Source organism: Chlamydomonas reinhardtii, chromosome 6, assembly GCF_000002595.2.
Source record: "Chlamydomonas reinhardtii strain CC-503 cw92 mt+ chromosome 6, whole genome shotgun sequence".
Taxonomy (NCBI): domain Eukaryota; kingdom Viridiplantae; phylum Chlorophyta; class Chlorophyceae; order Chlamydomonadales; family Chlamydomonadaceae; genus Chlamydomonas; species Chlamydomonas reinhardtii.
In genome coordinates, this window is record NC_057009.1 from 1574870 (window position 1) to 1597265 (window position 22396).

The window sequence follows — 22396 nt, forward strand, 5'->3', positions numbered from 1 at the left end:
GTAGCATTGCCTGGGCGTTTGCCCCAGTCAGTCCACTGAGCCATCACGGCCAGCAGCAAGGCCTTACGGCTGCTGCTCTTGGGTTCGTGTCGGGCGGCACATGCATGCTGACACGCATGCCTCGCCCTGTTTTTGGGCTGAGCCCCCCCAGCGAAGCGTTCCAGGGGGGGGGCGAAGCCCCCCAGGAACACCCCTGTCCGTGGCTGCGTGGCTGCGTGGCTGCGTGGCTGCGTGCGTCGGCAAAACATAGCATACTGGCGCAAACCGCGGCTGCTACGTATTAGTATTTGTTAATGCCTATTGCATGTAAATAGGTGGCAGGGAAAATTCGGGCGGAGCGAGAAGTGCCTTGGCGCGTCCATGGAAATTGACTTTCGCGAGGTCGCGAGGAAAGCATCCGGTGCACGCCGATATGCAGTCTATAAGGCAAACTATGTTGGCGGCAAGCAAAGCGGGGAAGTATATCGAAAGTTTTGAGCGACTTGCCGAGCCATGCCTGCCGACGCGCCAGAATGCCGAGAAGCCCCGAGGTCGCCCCCGCCCCGCGCCTAGCCCTTTGAGCGTGGGGCGCCGGGGAGGTGTTGAGTATGGCAGGAGGCGAAAGAAATGCTTGGGGTGTTTGGGAACGTGGCAAGGCACGCATGCGTGGCGCGGGAAATCCCGCACGCCCCCAACCCGAGTGTCCCTAGCCGATGCGCCTGCGCGTCGTAGCGGCATGGAGGCTCTGACGGGGCGTTACACACCTATTAGCTCCCAAGCGTACGGGGGCTCAGCCCATTTTCCAGCTGTACAAAGCTGACACCCCTTGTCAACCCTGTTTTCGCCCCTGCTTGCCATTGCTTTGCTGCATTCTGTTTGCATTTTCTCTGCGGTTGCCTCTGGTGCTCATCCGTGGATGCTGGTCACGCGGGGAGCATGTTCAATACACGGAATTCAACCGCCTCACGTCGTGATGCACGCGTGCACGCAAAAACCCAAAGACCCCTCCCAAGGTGACCACCCCCTCCAACTTGCCCTAAAAATCAACCCACATCACCCGGTCGACTGCCTGCAGGTGCGCATCGGCTATGCTATCCGCGCGGTGTGGCGTCGCATTGAGTCTGTGTGGTGCTATCGCCTTGGCCGGGCGCCCGGAGCGTGAGGAATGCGCGTCAGCAAAACATCGACACAACCTGCCAGCTACCGTCGGTACAGTAACAGCGTGCGAACGACGCACCAATGCCTTGTCCCTTCTTGCTACGCATTTATGTGGGCACGGGTGGGAGCCACACACATCGGGACTACGCTTTCCTGCCCCTTGCCATGTTCCATCACGAACCCACATCACCCCTACACCACCCAAATGAAGCTCTGCTTTCGGGAAGCCGCATGCCTGAGGCTCTGTATCGCGAGTGTGGCGTTGCGGTGTGTCCGTGTGGTGCTATCGCCTGGCCGGGTGCCCGGAGCGCGAGGAATGCGCGTCAGCAAACTTCCAACCAGCCAGCAACTTGTCGGTACAGTAACTCCGGCGTTCGACCAGCCGCGCGCTCCTGCCCTGCCGTTGCAAACTGTTTGCCATCTGCTGGGGTCTGGGCTTCAGCTGAACCCTACGGGATCCCACCAACCTGCCATGTCGAGCACAAAGTGCAAAGCAAGCACACATCGTTACGTGTTGAAGAAGTACTGATTGGCGCCGTTCACGGCTCCCTCATACGACCCCGGTGGCGGGCGCTCCCTCCCTATGGACCGCTGGTGCCGCGGCGATGACTCACGCGCCGCCGCCCCCGCCCCCGTCCCTGTCCGTGCGCTGCTACTGCCACCGCCAAAGGAGTTTCCACGGGACAGCGCCGCCGCGCCACCCGCTACCGGCGACCCAGCGCCAAGCCGCGCCGCGCTTGCCTCCGCCCGCTCCACCGCCCGCGTCGGCGAGCCGTCTTCCTCATCCTCCGCTGCGCTGACAGGCGCCATGAAGCCCCGACCCGCCAAGCCGCCTCCGCTTCCGCCAGCGCCCAGCCCTGTGGCCGGTGCGCCGACGCGAGATGGCGACGTACCGCGACTGCTGGATCCCCCATAGCGGCTGGCAACGACAGCAGCAGGCGGCGTGGGCTCACCCAGCACCAAGTGGTCCAGAGCAGCCGGCTCCGGCGTCTCCGGCGTGCGCAACCGGGCAGATGCCGACGGCTGCAACACACCGCCGCGGTCGCCCAGCCCTTGCGTCATGATCACCGCCGTGGGCGGCAGAGGCGGCCTCCCGACTGCGCCGCTGCTGCTCAGGCGTCGTGGCGTCGCCGCCGCCGTGGCGCCCGCGGACGGCGCGGCTGCCTCCGCCACCGCGGCGGCTCCGCCCCAGCTTGGACTCGCAGAGCGTGGGTCCGGCGGCGACGGTGGCGGCGGCCGAGCCCAGTCGCCACCGCCCGACTGCCGCGATGTACGGCTGCCGCCGCCACCGCCGCCGCCACTGCCACTACCATTCGCATAGGGCTGCATAAGTTCGCTGACGGCACTGCTTGCCTCGCGTGAAAGCGGCGGTGGCGGCGGCGGCGGCACCGGAGGAGGAGGAGCCGGGAGGCCTGGCTCCGGCCCACCATCAGCACTTGGGTCCCGTGCAAGGAGCAGCATGGTGTTACGTAGCCCCGACCCGCAGCGCACCAGGCTGCGACCCGAGCCACCGTCGCCGTCCTTTGGATCCACCGCCGCCGCTGCCGCGCGCGCCGCCGCCAGGGACTCCCCAGGCGACAGACTCGGCATGGGCGGCGGCGGCGGCGGCGGCGTGGAGCGGCCGCCGCCGCCGCTGCCAACGGAGCGAGCTGAGGCGGGCGGCGGCGTCTGAGGCGGGCGGCCGGCTCCAGCAACGGAGCCGCCGGCATCACTCGCGCGGCGCGACGGCGTGCCGTGCGTGTCCACGCCGCCGCCTCCTGATGCCTCGGACGGCCGCCGCTGTACGGGCGTGGCGGAGCGGCTACCGCCGCCGCCACCGCCACCCGGGCCAGTGCCGGCGGTGCCGGCCGCTGCGGCAGCAGCTGCAGCAGCTGAAGCGGGCGCTGAACCACCGCTGCTGTTTGAGGCGCGGCGCGAGCGCATAGGCGAGGCGAACCCCACCGGCCGTGGGCTGGCGCTGGCCGCGCTCGCGGCGCTGAGCTCACGGACAGGGGCAGCGCGGCCAGACTCGCCGCCGGCACCGCCGCCGCTGCTGGTGTTTCGGGTGGGCGTCTGTGCCCTAGCCGAGTCCTTGAGTGCGGATGCGGCTCCGCCTGTGGCAATACGGTACCTATCTGTCAGTAATTATGCATACGACCGCGCCCCCTTCAAATGCAACATAGATTGTAAGGGACAATCCGAGAAACCCACTTCTATGGCCTTGCCTCTGTCCTTGATACGGCATCGTGCTTGTCAAACGTCTGGGCTTACCTCCCGACGCTGTCGATGCTTGCTTGCTCAGATCTTTGGCGCTGCTGGCGCCCGATGACAGTGACGCCAGGTTAAGGCGGGGCACGACTGGCGGGGAGGACTTTGCGGAAGCCGGGCTGTTGTGGGCCTCATGCTTTTGGGGTGCCCCGTGCCCCGGAAGCGGCTGGTGCTGCGGCGTTGTAGCCGGCGGCCCCTCCCTCGCCCTGGCCTCCACACCTTCCCGGCGCGGCTTTGTCTGCGCCGGCGGAGGGTGCTGCTGCGGCCGCTTCACCGGCTCCTTAGCATTGGCAGGATCGGGAGGAGGGGGCGGCGGTGCTGGTGGCGGTGGGGGCGGCTCTGGCTTGGGCAGCGCGCGGCCGAAGGCAAGCTTGGGCCCGCCGCCGCTGCCGTTGTCTGGGTGCTGCGGCCGCACACGAGGCGCGGACAGGGGCCTCACCGTCGCCGGCTGCGGCGGCGGCGCCCGCACCTTCGCTGATGGTGGCGGCGGGAGCGGTGGCTCCGATTGTGCCTCCTCCTCTGCAGCCGCCGCTGCCGCTGGTGACGATACGCCTCCAGTGCTGGCTTGCGGGCGCGTGCGCGGTGCAGACCGTGGCCGCGCCGAGGCCGGCTGCTGCGTCGTGCGCCCTGGCGAGGAGCCGCGATCACGAACAGGTGCCGAGGGCCTGGGCTTGGGCGGCGGCGGCTTGGCCCATGCCGACGGCGGCGGCGGCATGTCTTCATCCTCTGCCACAGCGGCAGCCGCCGCGGCAGTGGCTTGGGCGGTGCCCTGCCGCAGCGCCTGATGGGATTGGGCCGCAGCTGCGTGCGCCTGATGGCGTGCGGCCCCGTGCTGCTGCTGTTGCTGCTGAGGTGGCGGTGGCGGGCGCCGAGACGCAGATGGCGGCGCCGCCTTCACCGGCGGCTCCACAGGCACGGAATGGTCCGCCTCGAAGTCGTCTGAGTCCCGGTGAAGCTCACGGCTGCTGCGTGCGCGCTCACTCGCTCGTGCAGAGCTTGCAGCGGCCTGGGGTGCCGGCGCCGGCTCCCGCCGGTGCGAGGAGCCCGCAGTGCTGGGCACTCGGCTGCTGCTGGCACTCGTGTAGAGGTCACTGTCGGGCGGTGTAAAGTCGTCATACGTGTACTTGGTGGAAGAGGTGGCAGCGCTGCTGGTACTGGCTGTGCGGTTGACGGGCGCCCGCGGCTTTTGCGCCTCGCCTGCGGCTGCTGCTGCCGCGGTTGATGCCGATGCGACAGAGCTGCCAGCCGCCGCACGACGCTGCTGCTGCTGTTGCGATTGCTGCTGGTGCTGTTGGCGCCGCACGGCCGATGCACGGCTGCTGCTGGCGCTTGTGTACAGGTCGCTGTCTGGCGGCGTGAAGTCGTCGTACGTGTACTTGGTTGAGGTGCTGGCGGAGGTGATGGAGCTCATCTGAAGCGGGCCAGCGCGAAAGGTGACAGAGTTGACAGAGGGTAAAACGCGGTAAGTATGCCTGGCACGGCAGGCAAACACCAAGCCAAGGCAATTGGCGGGGCTCAAGCAGTTGTTGCTTCCGTGGGAGACGTGAACCCTCCTATTCAGGCCGCAACACGGTCGCGCACTCCCGGAGGAAGCTCACCTACCTCCTCTGCATCCTGCCGGTGACGTGACAGGGGCAGGCTGCTGTAGTGGCTGGCCTCGTCCTCGTCCTCGTGGCCGCCGCCGACACTGCTGATACCATCGTCAGTGGAGCTGGGGCCGGCGCCGCCGCCCGCCGCCATCATCCGGCGCAGGGTGGCGGTGCCGGCTTGTGTGGTGGGGTCGGGGCGCGGGCAGCCCTCCGCCGCCACGTCGCAGCAGATGCGGAGTAGGTACTGCGGCGCCGAGTGGAGCGGTGGTGTGGTGTGGTGTGGTGTGGAGCAGTTGGGAGCGTGGCGACTTGAGTGGCAGGGGAGCGGAGCGAGTGCGAGTGGCTGTTCAACCACTAGACTAGTAGCCGGGACGATAGCAGACAGTGGATGAGTAGTTATACAGCACAAGGCGCACAAGCGGATCGTCATATGAAGTGCGGCGTCCTCATGGCTGTCATGCATCTATTGCCGTGTGCCGCAGATCCAGCCAACAGATGTCTTTTAACGTGGTCCGAGCATCGCTACTCCGCAGTCCGCACCTGCTCCACGAGTGGTGTGGTCGTGGGGTGCCCGCCCGCCTCCTCTGCCACCAGTCGCAGCGCCTGCAGCAGCAGCAGCAGCAGGCACGGACGTGTGGGCGTCAAACTCCATAGGCGCATGCAAGGTCGGCGTCAGGTGGGCTTATAAGTCCTGGCTTCGCACTGCGCCCTGTCCAGTCACTTCATCACCCCCACCCGACATGTTATACTATTCAGTCAGCCCAATCCAACAAGCCACTGACCTCCAGGAACTGAGGGAAGGTGAGCACCAGACGTGCCGACCGGTGCTGCTGCGCGCCCGGCCGCGCCGCGGCGGCGGCGGCGGCGCCCGCCGCGCCGCTTAGGTAGGGGTTGGTGTTGGCGGCGGCGCTGCCGGAGGCCGCTGATGTCGAGGAGGGCAGTGAGCGGGCGTTGGCGAGCCAGGCGGCGGCTGAGGCGGGGCCGCGGACCTCGTGGAGCCGCGGCGGCTCCGAGTTGGCCTGCAGGGTTCCGAGTAGCGGGATTGCAATGGACGGATGCAAGGTAGACAGCATGAAGCCCAAGCACTGGGGGATGACGAGCCCGATGCGCCGCGGCATTCCCTGGCCCCCGGTTTTGCCGTTGGCTGTCCCTTTCCTGCTGCCGTTATCGTGCGCTGCAGCCCGCCTTACACACACAAACACACATACGCACACATGAAGGCAGTGTTTCCTCCCCTTGTGCTCTCTAACACACATACAAGTACCTGTTGGTAGGCTGCGCTGCTGCGTTTGGGCGCTCGCTCCCCGCCCTCGCCGCCCGCCGCCACGGCGCCCAGCCGGTTCCGCTGCAGCGACAGGCTGTCGCCGCCGCCGCCACCGCCGCCAGCCGCGGCGCCGGTGATGGGGATGTCGTGGATGCCTGCGTGGCGGAGAGTCGGCGCAGGAGGGAGGGTTGTGTGCCCGAGCCCGACGAGGGGGGGGGCTGCCTGCACCATGTACGGCGGCACCTGCCATCAGCCCATCACCCCCTCACGCTACTGCCCGGCCAATGCCCACCCACAATGTCCTAAGCCCCGCTCCGTGCATGCGCCGCCTTCGGGCACTGGGCCTTGCTTGACTATGGGGTCGGAATCGATTGCCCCGCCCTCTCAGCTCGAATACGCCCATCAACAACATAGCCATTCCCCCAGCGCCCGCACCCGCGCTGTCGTCTGGCAGGTAGGCGCCGCCGATGGACGCGGCGGCGGCGAAGGCGGCCTCCAGCTTGGCGGGCGTGAGACCGGAGCCGGGGTGGGAGATGGACGCGCGGATGGTGTCGCAGTCGCCGCACAGGCGCAGCCAGGCCGGGCTGGAGAGGCGAACAGGAAGTGTGCGTGTGTGAGGAGGGCCGCTGGACAAGGCAGCATTACACGCACGCAGACACACGCTTCCCGTGTAGTCTATGCACTGAAGCACCCACGCTGCATGCACGCAACGGCTTCAAACCTCTCTCCTTGTGCTGAGTAAACACACATACACACACACATGCATCACACACTCACAGCTCCATTACACTGAGGCTGCGGAACAGGCAGCAGCAGGCGCCGTACGCCCCCGGCTGGTGCGCGCCTGCCCCGCCGCCGTCGCCGTCGCCGCCGCCTCGCCGCCAGTCGTCGCTGCTGTCCCAGTCATTGCTGCCGCCCCCACCGCCACCGCCCCGCGACGCCGAGTTCGCTGCTGCGGGCACTGTTGCTCCCGACAGGCGGTAGGAGGCGGGCGGCATGCGGCCGCGGTTGAAGGCTGCACAGTACCTGTATGCGTTTGCAATTGTGTGTGTGTGTGTGTGTGTGTGTGTGTGTGTGTGTACACACGCAGACATACACGCTTGCCACTTGTCCCGTCACCACGCACGCACGCACCCACACCCACACACCCACCCACTCCCACCCATACACACACATGCGCACACCTGTGGAAGGTGGCCCGCAGGTTGCGCGCGTTGAGCAGCGGCAGCGCTGGCATGTACCTGCGTACGGGGTGCGGCACGCCCACGGAGCGCAGGTGCTCCTCCAGCTTCAGCCAGTCCTCCAGGCGGTACCTGCGGGCCGGCGGGGAGAGGGGAGGCGCGGGAGCAGCCAACGAGGTGCGAGAGGGGTTGCGCTCTGAGGGAAGAGCAGTGGACCAGCGACAAGGTGAGAAGGTGAGGGACTGTTTCAAACACACGCACTCTCAGTGAGGAATGTGGCGACATATGAGAAGGATGCATGGGATGCGAAGATAAACAATTACATTACGCACACACATTTGGCCGCCCGACCGCGGTCAGGCAGTCGCTGCTCCCACCTCGCGTGTGTCTTGCCGCAGTTGGTGCAGCGGTACCGCTCCTTGACCGCCGGCCCCTCCAGCAGACTGCCCAGACCCAGATCCGACACACCCAGTGGCTGCGAGAGCCAGACCAGTGGAACAAGGGGGTGATGGGGGCGCGAAGGGATTGCAAGACAAGCACGCGGCGGCGACGTTGCAACGCATGGGTACGCAATGCCTGCTCAGCCATGCTTGCGGCGGCCGTGGGGCGCTGGCACTGCTGCGGCAAGCCCTGCAAGTGACGCACCAGCGGAGCGCGGCGCAGGCGTGAGTCCGGGCCGGCGGGCGGCGGCGGCTCCCCACATGCAACCACGCTGTACAACGCCAGATCCAGACTACTCATCTGGGTCAGAGGGAGGGAAGGGAAGGGAAGACGTTCCATGCATGACTAGTTAGACGACAGCGGTGATGAACAGGCATAGCGCTTTACAACGTGCTCAGTACGCAGGCAGGCAGGCACGCACGCACGCACGCGCGCACACACACACACACACACACACACACACACACAAACACACACACACACACACACATACACACACACGTACGTACCTTGCGCGTGGCCAGCAGCCCCAGGGCGCGCACGAATGCCGCGAACTGTAGCCGCCCGCCGCCCGCGCCGCCGTCGGCACTGCCAGCGCCGGTATTGCCGCCGCTGGCACCGCGGCCAGCACCAAAGCTTGCTGCATGGGTTTAGGTATGAGATCGTAAGGACACAAGCGGCGAGGCAGCACACCAAAGCCTTCGCCTGTCCTGCACACCGTCCTGTGACGCTATGAATCCCCCTGCGCGCTCTGTCGGATCCAGCCACCCATGAGAGTCCTTGCAGCCTCCTGCAGGCCTGCACAAGTACTCCTTCCTCAACCTCCCCTTGCCCTTGATGCCTACACCCACAGGCCAGGTCCCCTCCCCCATGGCCTGCCATCTCCCTCCTGCCCCATGCACCCCCAGCGCCCACGTACCTCGCGCCGCCTTGAAAGCCTGCCGCGCCGCCTCCGACGAGCTGCTGACGCCGAACTGCTCCGCCTGCGTTGCCAGGGAGCCCAATGACGCAGGTGCAGGGGCAGTGTGTGTGTGTGTGTGTGTGGAGAGGGTGCAGCCCGGGTGCGGCCCGGCCGCACACCCCGGGCAAGTCGCCGCCCCCAGCAGCCGCCCGTGCTGCAGGCGGGCTGCCCTCCAGCCGGGCACGCAGCATCACGGCCCTTGGCAAACCACGCTTTCCGGCAGGGATTGCGCTATTTTTTCTCCTCTACAACCTCCCTTGTCTCATCAACTAGTTGCAACGCGACACACGTGATAGAGTCCTCCCCCCCTTTCTCAAGGCAGGGACGGGGTAGCCCGCTACAAGCAGGGCGGTAGGACTGAATGAAAGGTTGCGAATAATCCATATTATGATATCATGGAAATTCCCACCATTTTAAGGAACGCCCAGCTGAGAACGCCAGCAGCGGGCTTGCGCGCGCCGTCCGTGAAGCCCACATCGCCCAGCAGCACCGCGTGGTACTGGTTGTACAACGGCCGCAGGCCTGTGTGCGTGTGTGTATGTATGTGTGTGTATATATGTGTGTGTGTGTGTGTGTGTGTGTGTGTGTGTGCGTGTGTGTGTGTGTGTGTAGAAATGGGGTGTGGCAGGTTGGGGGAGAGCAGCTGGGCGGAGTAGCACTTGCATGCCGGTGTGGCCTGGTGGCCTACACGCTCGTACCTGTGACGGCGCAGAAGGCGTCGCGTATGGGCACCAGCGCCGCCACCTCCGTCAGCAGCCAGATGACAAAGTCCTGCAGATGCGGAAACACACAGGGCAACGCATCTGCAGGCGCCAGGCGGGCGACCCTCTACAACTGTACTGAGACTCCATTGAAACGTGCGGCTTGTCACCGAGTCCTCGTGGAGACGTTCCCGCTCCTTCCCCCAACCATACGCATGCACATAGGCATGCACGCACGCGCACCGGTGCGGAGATGATGCCGTTGCCATCCAGGTCCGCCCGCTGCACGTGCTCCCTCACATACGCATCCACATGACCAGCAGGCACGCCCTCCTACACGTGGCGTTGGTGGGCGTTGGGTGGCGGAGTTGAGGGGGTGTGGCACGTGTCAGCAAGAAGAACTGGGCGGTGTGGTGATACCGGACTGTATGAGGCGACCTGCCCTGGCGCCGCCCTGGCGCGCCCCGACTCCCGCCCCGACCGGCCTGTGCTTGCTTTCCCACCATCAGGTCCATGTCAGCCATCAGCTGCTTGAGGCGCGGATACGTCAGGCCGATAACGCCATACGCCTTGGAGAGGACCTCTGCATACTGTAAGAGGGAGACGGGTTGTAGAATTGACACGGTGTTCCCTTGGCTTTGAAATCCTTCGAGCGAGGTCTCCTACGTGCGCCCGTTACCTTGTAGAACAGGCCATACACGAGTTCCGCTCCCGCTAACTCGTCTAGCTCTGTTGAATCAGTCTGCATGTTGACCGCGGCTTATGCTGCAGTGTTCGCTTGAGTGTTACTCATTGTTGTCGATATATACTTCTATTGTTTGTATGCAAAATGCCTTAAAGTGCGCTCGGGCAGCGTGCATTTTTTTCTCTTTGCCGCAGTAAGATAACAGCTAGGCTCAATATCTCTGTCATAAGTACTGAATTTACATGGAGGGAAGCGCAACCCTGCCTGGGCCCCTGAGCCGATCTGCCGCCCATTTTGGCCGCGGGACCCAGGGCTGCGTGCTGGCGTGCCGCGCACTCACTCGCCCTTGTCCCCGATGGGTGATGGCGCAGTGCCGTCCCGCGATGGCACACCATGGGTGCCCCTGTGGCAAACACCTACCGCTACGCAGTACCCCGGCTTGCCCCCTCCCCTCTGTCCCATTGCGCACCATTGCCAGGCCATGTACTTAGCCTCTGAGCCGAGCTATCGGCTATGGGCTCATTCCCAACGTCCAGTTCAGCGCGCAGTTTTGCGAACGGGGTGGGAAGGGGACGCGGGGGAGGGATGCCCGGACTGTGCGGGGAGGCGCCGGTGAACACGAGCGCGTTGGTGAGCCAAGGTGAGCGGGGCTGGGGGTTGGGTGGGATGGGCGGCCCCGAGATGCACATGATTTCGCGAAATTGTCACCACGATAGTACGATAGTATGCACCGTTGATACCACAAAACTCAGCGCTGCTGATGCATCGAGATGAAGCAAACGGCGTCGCTGCTTTTGCCGATCGGCGAGGGCACGCGCTTCGCACTCACAATGTCTTGTATAATGTTTATTGCCTTGAGGTACCATCGTCTACCACAAGTCCGCGGCTGACAAGAATACGATGGCGCTATCGAGCGCCGGGATCCTCCAATCCCTTCGCCTCTAGTAACGTCTTCCTCGCGTTTCCGCAAAGTTATGCATCGCTTGGGACACATTGAAAGGCGTATTATTTGCACAAGAACTCTGGCTACGTTCGGGTTTCCCGACGTAACTGCACATAAAACTGGAATAACCGAGGGGGCCCCGCCTGGGGACTCGATGCGACCGCAATGGCTTCCGCCCCTCCCCCTTCGGGGGAAGGGGCAAGCCAACTGCACATGCAGCAGGCAGCATTCTGAACATTTGTCCGCTAGTGCATTTGCGTTGCCTTGCACCCGCCGTCTTAGATCCGCCGACTCAGCCTTATTGCCCTACACACCGCAGCCGGGGTCGTTACTGTATCTGCGTGCTCGCTCCTCTGCGTGCGCTCGTACGCCGACTGCCCATCCAGTGACCACCACCAAAAGTGTAGCCCACCAAGGGAGGGTGACTGGTGACTCGCATGGTGCCCACCCCTCCGCTCCCCGCATGCACACGATCTCCAGAGTCTGAGCCCCGCTGCTGGGCCCTGCCGGCTGCCGCCCCCGCGCCGCTGCCTTCAGAGCCTCCGCCCCCGTTGTGAAGGCGCAACCCAATGAACCACTTCCTGAACTGCATGCACACCACCTCATACCGCAAGAACGCCGCCGCGACATAATCAACATACTGATCGCATTGTACGGCGAAGCGTTGGAAGCACATCCATGTGGGAACCATAAGGACAATCAGGACAAGGTGCTCCCCTGAGTTTATCCCTGTCAAAAGCGCCATAATGACGCCCAGACCGCAATCAAAACCATCGTCGCCGCCCGCCATTTTGCTAGTTCGTCAATCAGCACGCAGCACAAAAAAATGCATGGCATGCCTTGATTCCTATCTATAAGCCTCGCACAGTCTTGTGTCCCAAACCCCATCTAGCCATGCATGCACTTGCTGCTGTCTGGTATTACCGTAATGCAGAGATAATGAATGCTATCCAGCCACGCGCCGCTGCTCAGACTCGAAACGAATGCGGGGCTACAAGAGGAGATAGGCTACCATGGCGCGCACGGGAAAAGCAGCAAGTCACATAGACAACTACCCCAGCGATATGTACCCCTCTTTTACTAGCGCCTTCTACCCACACTCTTGCCCCCGCGTTGAACGGTAGAGAACATCACATGAAATGATCACGGATGTACACAATTCGTCTGAAGTAATGCTATGCCAGGTGCTTCCCCGCTCCCAATGCACACATGTACACTCCGTACTCTTCACGTGCAAGGAGACAACAGCGACACTCGGGTTTCACACATAGAGCCCCAGCACACGCTGCAGCTGCTTTCCATCATAGGGCGCATCCACGTCCCCGGCCCACTCGTACGTCTGCAGCTGCCCCTTGCCCTTCACCTCCGTCATGCCGCGGTCGCGCCACGGCTCGTTCGGCAGCCGCGCCTGGGTGGGCGCAGAGACATGGATGCTGCCTGGGCGGCACGTGGACTCCATGCGGCTCGCGGTGTTGACGGTGTCGCCGAAGAGGCAGAAGCGCGGCATGCGGTCGCCCACGACGCCGCTGGTCACAGGGCCGCTGTGCAGGCCGATGCGCATCTGCACCCGCTCGTTACTATTGGGAAGGTATACATCGCTTGCGGCGCGCAACATGGCCTTTGCAAACTCCATCACGCGCACGGCGTGCAGCGGGTCCTCGCCGCCCGAGATGACGGACTTGTAGCCGTCATCGTCATAAGCGACCAGCCCGCCCGCCACCATGTAGCAGTCGCCAATGGTCTCCACCTTGTACACCTTGTAGATGTCAATCATGGCGTCAAAGCGGCTGCAAGGGCAAGAAGGTTTCGGCGTTGATGCATGTTGGCACTCTGGGAGCTGCCCCCTCCTACTTTCCCGGGAAATCTGCACTGTTTCCCCTTGTAATCCAGGGTCCTGGTCCCCGGGGCGCTCCGGGTCTGTTTTTGGGTCAGTGCTTTCCGGGGATGTGCAACATATATAAGGCGCAGGTCATACCCGGGGAACCATAGTTGTACGGGGGACGAGCTTTCCCAGAGTGTGGCACGCTGCAACCCCACGACCGCTCGGTCGCACATGACACTTTCCGGTTCCCACCGCCGGCCCCACTCACCTGTACAGCAGGTTCAGGAACGCCATCACAGTAAGCGGCGGCGTGGTCTGACACATGCTGGTGAAGCCTGTGCCCGCAGGCGAGGGCGCGGGTGGGGCTTGCATAAGGCCGAGGGAGTTGCGGGTACGTGGCGAAAGCATTACGGTATGAGCGCATGCCGCACGGATCCAACACACACGCGTTGTTGTTGTCCCGCCCCCTTGCATGCCAACAGCGCATGCGGCTAATACAATCCATCATCGCATGCATCACCCTGCCGCCCTGCACGCAGCAAAAGCTGAATGGATGGCCAACAGCAGGTCACGCACCGACAATGTCGGCAAACAGGATGGTGACGCCCTCGTGCCACGTGGCCAGCGAGGCCATGCGCTCCACACTGCCCGCCTTGAAGTTGAGCAGGCTCGAGCCGGGCCACGCCGGGGTCGTGACTGCCGTGGCGCGGCTGCCGCCGGGCAGGGTTGTCGTGCCCTCCGTGTCTGCCAGAGCCAGATACTCAATGACCTACGTGAAGCAGATAGTTGGCATGCAGCAGAAGCTCCTTACTGGAACAGGCGCTGAAGTCTCCAACTGACATGCAAAAGCGTCTCGGAAGTGGCATGGGCAGAAGAGTGCTAGGCGCGGCCGGACTTACGTGGCGGGGAAAGATGCCTTCCAGGATCTGTGGACGCACAAGAAGCAAGGCAGCAGGCGGTAGGCAGCAGTAAAAACATCCCCTGAGGTAAGGAGATGCCAACAATCATGCGCCAAACTAATGTAGCAATCAAACAGACGTACAGGCTGGCACGGGCGTTGCAACTTGGCCATGCTGCATGTCCTGCACAGCACACGGCACGCACCCTGTGCTCCTGCTCCAGCAGCTTGGCCAACCGCGCCTGCGCCTCCACCTGCTCCGTCACGTCGATCTGGGTCACCGTCAGCGTCAGCGCGCCGCCGCGCCCACCGTCCGCCTTCACCATGCCACCCTCATCCCGGCCAGCTGCTGCCGCATCACCGGCGGTTGCGACCGCTGCCGCCGCCTCACCACCACCAGCACCAGCACCAGCACCAGCACCACCAGCACCACCAGCACCACCAGCACCAACAGCAGCAGGAGCGGGGGATCTGCTGCGCACAATGTGGATCTTGTGCCAGCGAGTCACTGCACGCGCATTGGCCGAGAGCGCACTGGCGCATCCGCTGTTGCCCACAACAATGGCAGCCGAAGCAGAGGAAGCTATGGCCGCTGAGGCGCCGCCTGCTGCCGCTCCAGAAACCAGCGGCGGCTGCGGAGAGCTCAAACGGCCGAAGCGTGTCAGCTCAACAGCCGCTGGTGGCGTTGGGGATGACGGCTGATGACCGGATGGCAGTGAGCCCTGCCGCCGCACGATGTGCTGCTGCTCGGACGAGCGCTGAAGCTGCTGGTTAAGCTGGTGCTGTGCGGCATCCGCAGCAGTAGCAGCAAGGGTTGTGGGCGATGCATGGAATGGGTCGCAGTCCTGCTGCTGCATCTGCTGCTGATAGGTGAAGCTGCTCAGGAGGGTATTAAGGCGGTGCCCGGTGTTCAGCGAGCGGAGCGTGCCGCGCCGCGAGCGCGACATCAGCGCCTGCTGCTGCTGCTGTTCCTGCTGCTGCTGCTGTTCCTGTGGTTGGTGGGCCCGTCCCGCAGAAGACCCCGCGGAAACCGACCCCGCGCGCTCAAACCCTGACCTGACGGCTCCTGATGAGTCACCCTGCCGCTGTGCCGCGGCGACGCCGGCTGACACGCCAGCCGCTGCTATGGGGGATGCAGGCAGCGGCGCCGGACCGGGCACCACTGCATTCTCAGTGCTGGGCCACAGCTGCTGCTGCGGCTGAGGCTCCTGCCGCTGCAACTGCTGCAGGGGCTGCGGCTGTGACGGTTGCAAGGTTGCTACGCTTTGCGGCGTGCAAGTCCCGCCGCCGCCACCCATTGTGCCGCTGTTGCACCCTGACTCAAACCCAGTAGCAGAACAGATGCTGTGCAGCTGCAGCAGCGCATCGCTTCTGCCGGCAGCAATAACGCGGCGGGCAGCAGCGGGCAATGGCTCCTCGGCCCTCGGACCAGCAGCCGGAGCCGCCGCCCCAGCCGCCGGTGCAGGCGCCGCTGCCGCGGCGGTATCGGCATTGGTGCCAAAACTGGCGTGCCCTTGGCTGCTCACAGGCGTATGTCCACAGCACACGGTGTGCCGTGCGCTTCCGCCGTTTGCAGTAGCCCCGCCGCCATTGACGTAGCTGTCAGCACTGCTGCCTGCCGCGACCGTGCCACCTTCCCCGCTTTCGCCCGCACCGACCAGCGTGGCTACTAGCACCGGCGACTGCTGAGCCGAGACGGCCACGCTTGAGTGGGAGTGTGTGGTCCGCAAGGTGTGCGTCTGCGATGGCTGCAGCAGCAGCAGGTGCTCCTGCTGCTGCCGCTGCTGCTGCTGTGCAATGTCCCCAAGCAGCAATTGACGCGGTTGCTGTTGATACGGCCATGTCAGCTGTCGCTCCTGCTCCTGATGCTGCTGCAGCAGTCGTGGCCCCTGGAGTTCATGCGGGTTTGACTGCGGCTGCGACACCGCCGGCGCCATGATGGGGCGCACAAATGGCACGAAGTCCAGCAGCGCCGTGTCCCCACCACCGCCTATGCCGCCCGCCTCAATGCTGCTGCCAATGCCCACTTCTGGCGGCGTGCTGATGCTGCTGCCGTCCCACAGCAGCTGCACCGGTGACGCCTGCTGCGTTGTCTGCTGGGGGCCGGATGCCAAGGGCAGCTGCGTCAATGCAACCGACGCCCGTTGGAACAGGTCCCCGCCTCCCATCAGAGCAAACGGATCACCCACAAGGAGAGATCCTGCCGTGTGCGGCGGCTGGAAAAGAAGCGAACCGCAGCCGTTGCTCTTGCTGCTGCCGCTCCCGCCTCCATCCGAGCCGGCCCGGGCGGCCCCGGCCCCAGCCCCGCCCTCCACGAGCGCCCCAACACCCAGGCCGCTCAACAGCCGCCGCGCCGGCTGCTGCTGCTGCGATGTCCGCGTCTGGTCATCGAAATTATTGGTGAGCAATGATGACCCCGCGGACCCACCCCGCGCGAACTGCATCAGACTCAGGACTTGATGCAACGCCGGCGCACTTATGCTGTTGTTGCTGCCTTTGCTCTCCTCCACGTAGCCGCCGCCGGCCGTACCGCCGCCGCCGGCCGTGCTGCTGGCCGCGAGGGAGCTGTCCGAGCCAGCACTGACGGGAAAGCTGCGCCGGCTACCGCCAATGGGTACAAACGGCGATGGCTTGCGCATGGATTGGGAAAAGGCAGAGGGCGCGGCCGAACTGAATCCGCCAACCGTTGCTGCCGCCGGGGTCGACTCCCCAGCAGAGGCTTGTGACCACATGGTGGGCGCAGTGGAGCCCCCGGCCGCCGCCGCCGCCGCCGCCGCCGCCGCCCCCGCCCCCGCCGCCTGTTCAACAAGGAGCGGCGGCTCGCTGCTGCCCGCTGCTGCCCCAGCCGCAGACGCAGAAGCAGGCGTGCTGCCGTGACCAGAGCCCACCGCTCCTGGCAGCCGTTCATCAGCAGAGGCCGGCTGGAACGCCGCCTGCTCCGCCGCTGCCGAGGCCGCCGCTACCGAGCTCGCTTCTGGTGTGGGCATGGACCCGAGCATCATCCATGACGGGTCGGCGTTAGCAGTTGGATCCGTTGGGCCTGCTTGTCGCGCGCCTGGCGGCGGCGCCGCCGCCGCCGCCGTCGTGGGCGCCAGCAGCATGGCCTGATCAAGCAACCCCGCCTGCGGCCGCGGCATGTGCAGCTGCTCTGACATGCTCAGCCTACCGTGCGGGTGCGGGTGCGGGTGCGCGGTGGCTGCTGTGCGCGCCCGGCGGGCGGCTGCTGGCGTCAGCGTGAAGGCACCACCTGCTGACGCCTCCTCCGCAGCCGTTGCGCCCGCCGTGGGACCCGCTGCTGCCGCTGCTGCTGGGCCGGTGGGATCCGACGGCCCGCTGCCCAGGTCCAGTTCACTGCTGATGTCGGCGGCCCACAGCAGCTGCTGTGGAGGCCCGCCAGCCGCCAATCCGGCAGCAACACCATTGCGACCAGAGCTGGCACCGGTGGCGGTGGCGCTGGCGCTGGCTGCTGCCAGCCCGAGCAGCGTGAGCGTGACGTCAGCAGCGCTGAGCACGGTCTCCGCTCTCAGAGGAAGCACAAGCGATGCCGCTGCTGCCGAGGCCGCCGCGTCACTGGGCATCAGCGGCCCGCCGGGAGCAACCAGCACCGCCGGCCATGCCACAGCGTCGTCACCGGCAGTGTCAAGCGCTGATGCCGCCGCCATGCCGGCGGCGGCCCGCTCTGCTGCAGCCGGCGCGGCGGTTACCGTGTGAGCAGCGGGCGACCGCTGCTGTGCTTCCTCGCCGGCCGTGCCTGCTGCCGCTGTGCCAAGCGGAAAAACAGACGTCCAACCTTCATCGCCAGTTGGACCGCCTGATCGCAGGATCGATCCGGATGTGGCGGCTGCTGCTCCTGCTACTGGGGAGCGCGCCCGAGGCAAGGCTGCAGGCAGGTACAGGCTGCTGCTACCAGCCAGCGCTAGACGCGACAGCGCTGCTGGCGCAGCAGTGCTGATTATTGGGCCGCTCGACTCCCTGCGCCCGCCACCAACCCCATCACTAGTGCCGGTACTGCCGCGCGGCGGCGGGGCAAGTACACGCGACCGGCTCGGAAGCTGCCCGTCAAGCCCCGAGCACCGCGGGGGCGGTGGGTGCCGCACACCGCTTGTGGAGGCGGCAGGCGCGGCGCCCGTAGGCGTCGACATCAGCGCTGCGACTGGCAGCTCGGACAGCTGGTGCGTTGACAGGGTCCGCACAAAGCCGGTGCCGCTGGCGCCGCCGCCCCTTGAGCTGGCGCTGCCGCTGCTGGCTGCTATCCCTGCAGCAGTCATTATGCGGGGCGGATGCCAGCGGCCGCCCACAGACGCGGCCGCCAGCAGGTTGCTGCTGACGGAGAATGCGCCGCCACCGCCGACAGCAGAGGTAGCGGGCGGCGGCAGGGCGAAGCCGCCGCTGCTGCTGTTGCCGCTCATTCGCGCGCCGCCCAAGAGCGCCGCGCCAGTCGCGAGCACTGTGGTGCCGCCTCCGGCAGCCGTGGCGGCGGCACCCCTGCTGTTGCCGGTTCCCCTGCCCGAGACGCCAGCTACGGCAACGGCCGCGGCGGCCGCGTTACTAGACACACGAAACGTGGAATAGCTGGTCGTGCGCGCTAGGCGCCCTGCTTGGCTGCCACCAGCCGCGCTGGCTATGCCGCCCCAGGTCAGTAGGCCGGATGCAACGCCGGACGGCGGGCGCGTGCTGACGCTCAGCGCCGCCGCCGCGGCGGCCGCCGCCACAGGCGTGATGCCGCCACTGGCCAGCAGGTGTCTTGGCGCCAGCCCAGCGCCGCCGTAGCCAAACTCATTTGCGGCCAGGGGCGACGGCTGGCGAACACAGCCGGAGGTTCTGGGAGCTCCTGCCGCCGCCGCCTGCCTGTGTGATGTGAAGGCGCGGGCCTGCAGGCTGATGCTGCGGCGCATGTTCGGATGCCCCGCCGCACCTGCAGCTTGCAAACCACCGCCCATCGTCGCCGGCGGCGACGCTGCAAAGCTTGCCGAGTCGGCAAGTCCGGCGGCCAACGCAAAGGCGCGTCCCCGCGTGCGCCGCTCTGCGCCGCCACCGCCACCCCTGCTACTGCCGCCGCCTCCCTCGTCCGCGGCTCCAGCAATTGCCGCCGCTGCCACTGCTGCTGCCGCACACATTGTCGCCAACCCCGCCCCGGACTCGGGCCCTGCTGCGCTGCACTCGTCCGTCGTGCCCAGCAGCAGCGCGTCCAGCAGGCGGCGCTCCTCGGAGTCAAGGCCGCCGCCACCACCGTCGTCGTGGACGCTGTCGTCCGTCGCCAGCAGGCAGCCGCCGCTGAACATCACGTCATGTAGCTGCTGGCAGCCGCCGCCAACGCTATCGAACGTCATCAGCTCCGCCAGACGCCTCTGCAGCTGCTGGGACTGCAGCAACTGCGCGTGCACGGCCGAGCCCGGTCCCACGCCCTGCTGCGCCTGCGGCGGTTGTTGCAGTTGCTGCGGCAGCTGCGTTGTCGCGGCTAGCGGCATGTGTGGCGGCAGCCCGGGTGGGCAGCCGGGGACGCCGACGGAGGCTGCGAGGCGGGTTTGGCGAGCAGGCGGCGCGGCGGTGGCGGAGCCCGGCGACCTGTTCACACTGCTGCTGAGCGGCGGCTGGGAGATGTGCGGCAGGGCAGCGCCGCCGCCGCCGCTGGTGGTGGTCGCCGACAACGAGCTGTAGGTGACGACCGGCGCGCGGCCGCCGCCGGAGAAGTAGCCAGCGGCGGCCAGCACGGCAGCAGGTGGCTCGGAGGAGGCTGTCGTCGCCGCCGCCGCCGCCCGCCCCGGGCCGCCGCAGCCGGCGGCTGCAGCCGCCGGCCGGAGGAGCGGCGACGGCAGCAGGCGTGCGTGCTGCGGCAGTGGGCCCGGGCCCGCCGCCGCTGCTGCTGACAGGTGGCTCGCCCCTGCGGCAGCGGAGGGGACCAGGTGTTGTGCCGCTGCGGCTAGTGGCGGCGCGCCGGGCAGCAGCGGCGACGCCAGCGAGTGCAAGCCGCCCAGGTCCGGCAGGCCCCGGCTGCCAACGTGGACGCTAGCAGCGGGCATGGCGGCGGCCGGGAAGCCGGGAGGCATTTGGAGCAACGCTGGCACCTCCACAGTCATCTCGAACTCCTGCAAAGCACAAACGCGAAAGGTACGAAAAGACAGGAAGGCGGGCATGTTAGCATAAATGGGCACGCAGGGAACTCAAAGCAGCCCACACAAGTGGCATCAACTCCTGTGTGACCGCCTGTACATGTCCAGCTGCGGCGGCGGCGGTCGCGCAGGTGCGCCCGCGCACCGGCCCGCCCCGCACGGACCACTCCCCGCCGCCCCCGCTGCTCACCCGGCCTGCCTCCAGGTCTCGGAGCATCGCCACGAGCAGGTCCAGGCCGTCGGCCGCTGCTGCTGCTGCACCAGTGGCTGCTGCACCAGTGGCTGCTGCTGCTGCTGCTGCTGCTGCTGCTGCTGCTGCTGCTGCTGCTGCACCAGTGGCTGCTGCCGCGCCGGCCGCGACCGTTGATGCTGCTGGTGCTACTGGGGCCACTGGGTTTGAGTCTGACATGGCAGCCGCCACCGCCGCGCCTGCTGCCGCCGACACCAGAGGGGTGGCAGGCGGCTGGGGGATCGCTCTGATGGACGCATCATGCGGCGGCGTGACTCCCGCCGCCACCGCCATGTCTTCTCCAACGCCGCAAGCTGCGCCCGCTTCGCCCACTGCTGCGCCTGCTGAGGCACCTGCCCTTCCTGCCAGGCCGCCGCCGCCGCCGCCGCCGCCACCGCCGGCCGCCACCGCATCGGCACCGGCTGACCCAGCCGCGGCGAACAGGCAGCACAGCAGCTCGTAAGCCAGTGGCTGCCCCTCCAGGTCTCCCGCCCATTGCTTTGATCGAGGATTCTGAAACAGGATCCGCCTGCAGTGCAGAGGGCCCATGTTATAGACACGGCGCCTTTGTATTGCTTTACCCCTCAGATTCACACGCTTAAGTGCTAGCTTGAGATCGGGGAGGTGTTAGCGGCTGGCATGCATCACGAGCGAGCTCCGTATCTGCTCACCCGCCGCTGTACGCGTTGCGCGGCAGCTCAAGAACTGTCACGCCCACCGGCGTGCCCTCCAGCGCCATCGCCTTTGTGTCACTCTCCTCCGCACTGCACGTGTCCCCCGCCTGCTTCGCGTCCGATGATGGCAGCATTATCGCCACACCGGCAGGCTCAAGCTGCAGTCGAAGCTGCTGCAGCTGCCCGCTCAGCGTCAGGGCTGATCCCTCAGCATCAATGGGACAGCAGGCGGCCGCGGCAAGGGCAGCTGCAGCTGCTGCTTGGGGCGGCACTGTCTGGAGGGCAGCAGCAGCTGCTAGAGCACCAGGGCCAACCAGCGCGATGATAAGCACTGGCGCCGGCCGAGAAGAGCCTCGGAGGCAGCACTGCGCGGCGTGCACCTGCATGCGTCATTCCACGGCAGTACGGATGTCGTCAAGAAACCCACACGGGGAGACTAGCTCTGGCACAGTACCGGTACTCATCACGCAGATGCGACGTGTGCTGGACTGCGCAGAACATCGAAACTGCATGCGGCGGGCTGCTCACAGGTTGCCATCCGCACCTGGATAACTCCATCAGCTGTCTCAACGTTGGCAGAGAACCTCGAGCCCTGCCTCGCGCACCTGACGGGGGATTGCAGGATATCAAAGACGGTCAGCGCCGTAATACAGTGTTACGCCCCTGCCTAGGCAGTGCCGGTAGGACAAGCCACGGTACGCAACAAAGCTGCCAACCCTGCGTGTACGACCGTACGTGGTCACCCTGCCTCGGACCTGGCGGCTGCCTCCAACACCGGGCCCGTCGCAACTGCGTCTTGGAGCTTGTGCAGGACGTCATCAAAGTCCTGTGGCAGCGTCGGTATTGCCAGCAGCACAGCTAATAATGATGCAGAAACACAGCAGGATACCGTACAGCTGATGCAACACCCGTGCGACTGGCCACGCAAACCGGACAAATAATTTGTCAGACTGCTCACCAGGATGCTGGCGCCGTCGGTTTTCGGTACGCCCGGGTGAACGTAGGCAACTTGTAAGCTCCATTGCTTTCTGCGGCGAGGTCCGAGCGCCCCGAAGCAGAATCCAATTGCACATCGCCAGCGCCCTGGGGGTGCGGCTGCGCTTGAATCATCGAGAACCTCCACAACCGCATAGTTGCGACTATTGCCGAGCTGCTGCCTTAGGTGCTTTAGGCCGTCCGCTGCTGCATCGGCCATTGCAACTCTGGCTTTGCTGGTTGCGCTCGTGAGGCCCCTCCACCCGCTCCTCTGTGTAGCAGAATATCATCTATTCATGTGCTCAGCGCGCCGGGCAGCGCTGGTTTGGCCTTCTGGCCCGGTTTCGGTGGAGGAAACTGTGCCTTAGGGCGCGCGCTTATTGGTAAAGGAGTAGGCTAGGCGTATCTTAAGCGGTATATATATCTTGTAGCGCAACCCTTCTTCGACGCTTGCTTTACGCCACCCCATCTGTGAACGGGCAGGGGGGTCACGGTTAGGACAGCCTGACACCCAGCCACGGTACCCCCGTGTCCAGCCG

General features: G+C 65.7%; 2 protein-coding genes across 2 annotated transcripts; both read right to left on the reverse strand.

Moving 5' to 3' along the window:
- Positions 1-723: 723 nt before the first annotated feature.
- CHLRE_06g260500v5 (uncharacterized protein) lies at positions 724-10400 on the reverse strand. Its single transcript, XM_043062786.1, has 18 exons — positions 10201-10400; positions 10025-10111; positions 9765-9854; positions 9519-9591; positions 9230-9342; positions 8779-8842; positions 8369-8499; positions 8064-8159; positions 7796-7893; positions 7422-7550; positions 7015-7263; positions 6673-6821; positions 6238-6392; positions 5756-5992; positions 5514-5576; positions 4987-5217; positions 3388-4795; positions 724-3230 (listed from the first exon to the last, which is right to left on the reverse strand). Exons 1-18 carry the CDS (start codon positions 10267-10269, stop codon positions 1645-1647), a joined length of 5028 nt encoding a protein of 1675 aa, XP_042923492.1. The 5' UTR covers positions 10270-10400; the 3' UTR covers positions 724-1644.
- An 802-nt stretch (positions 10401-11202) lies between these two features.
- CHLRE_06g260550v5 (uncharacterized protein) lies at positions 11203-22240 on the reverse strand. The gene is made up of 10 exons (XM_043062787.1): positions 21841-22240; positions 21638-21708; positions 21427-21487; positions 20880-21262; positions 20170-20737; positions 14076-19955; positions 13871-13897; positions 13548-13740; positions 13240-13306; positions 11203-12936 (listed from the first exon to the last, which is right to left on the reverse strand). Exons 1-10 carry the CDS (start codon positions 22075-22077, stop codon positions 12411-12413), a joined length of 8013 nt encoding a protein of 2670 aa, XP_042923493.1. The 5' UTR covers positions 22078-22240; the 3' UTR covers positions 11203-12410.
- Positions 22241-22396: the final 156 nt, after the last annotated feature.

Coding starts and splice junctions, on each gene's coding strand:
- CHLRE_06g260550v5 (XM_043062787.1), bottom strand. CDS start 22,077: ATGGCCGATGCAGCAGCGGACGGCCTAAAGCACCTAAGGCAGCAGCTC. Junction 21,488..21,637: donor GTGTTGGAGGCAGCCGCCAG/GTCCGAGGCAGG, acceptor ATCCCCCGTCAG/GTGCGCGAGGCAGGGCTCGA. Junction 13,741..13,870: donor AAGGCATCTTTCCCCGCCAC/GTAAGTCCGGCC, acceptor TGCTTCACGTAG/GTCATTGAGTATCTGGCTCT.
- CHLRE_06g260500v5 (XM_043062786.1), bottom strand. CDS start 10,269: ATGCAGACTGATTCAACAGAGCTAGACGAGTTAGCGGGAGCGGAACTC. Junction 9,855..10,024: donor TGGCTGACATGGACCTGATG/GTGGGAAAGCAA, acceptor CGCCACGTGTAG/GAGGGCGTGCCTGCTGGTCA. Junction 6,822..7,014: donor AGCCTCAGTGTAATGGAGCT/GTGAGTGTGTGA, acceptor TCGCCTCTCCAG/CCCGGCCTGGCTGCGCCTGT.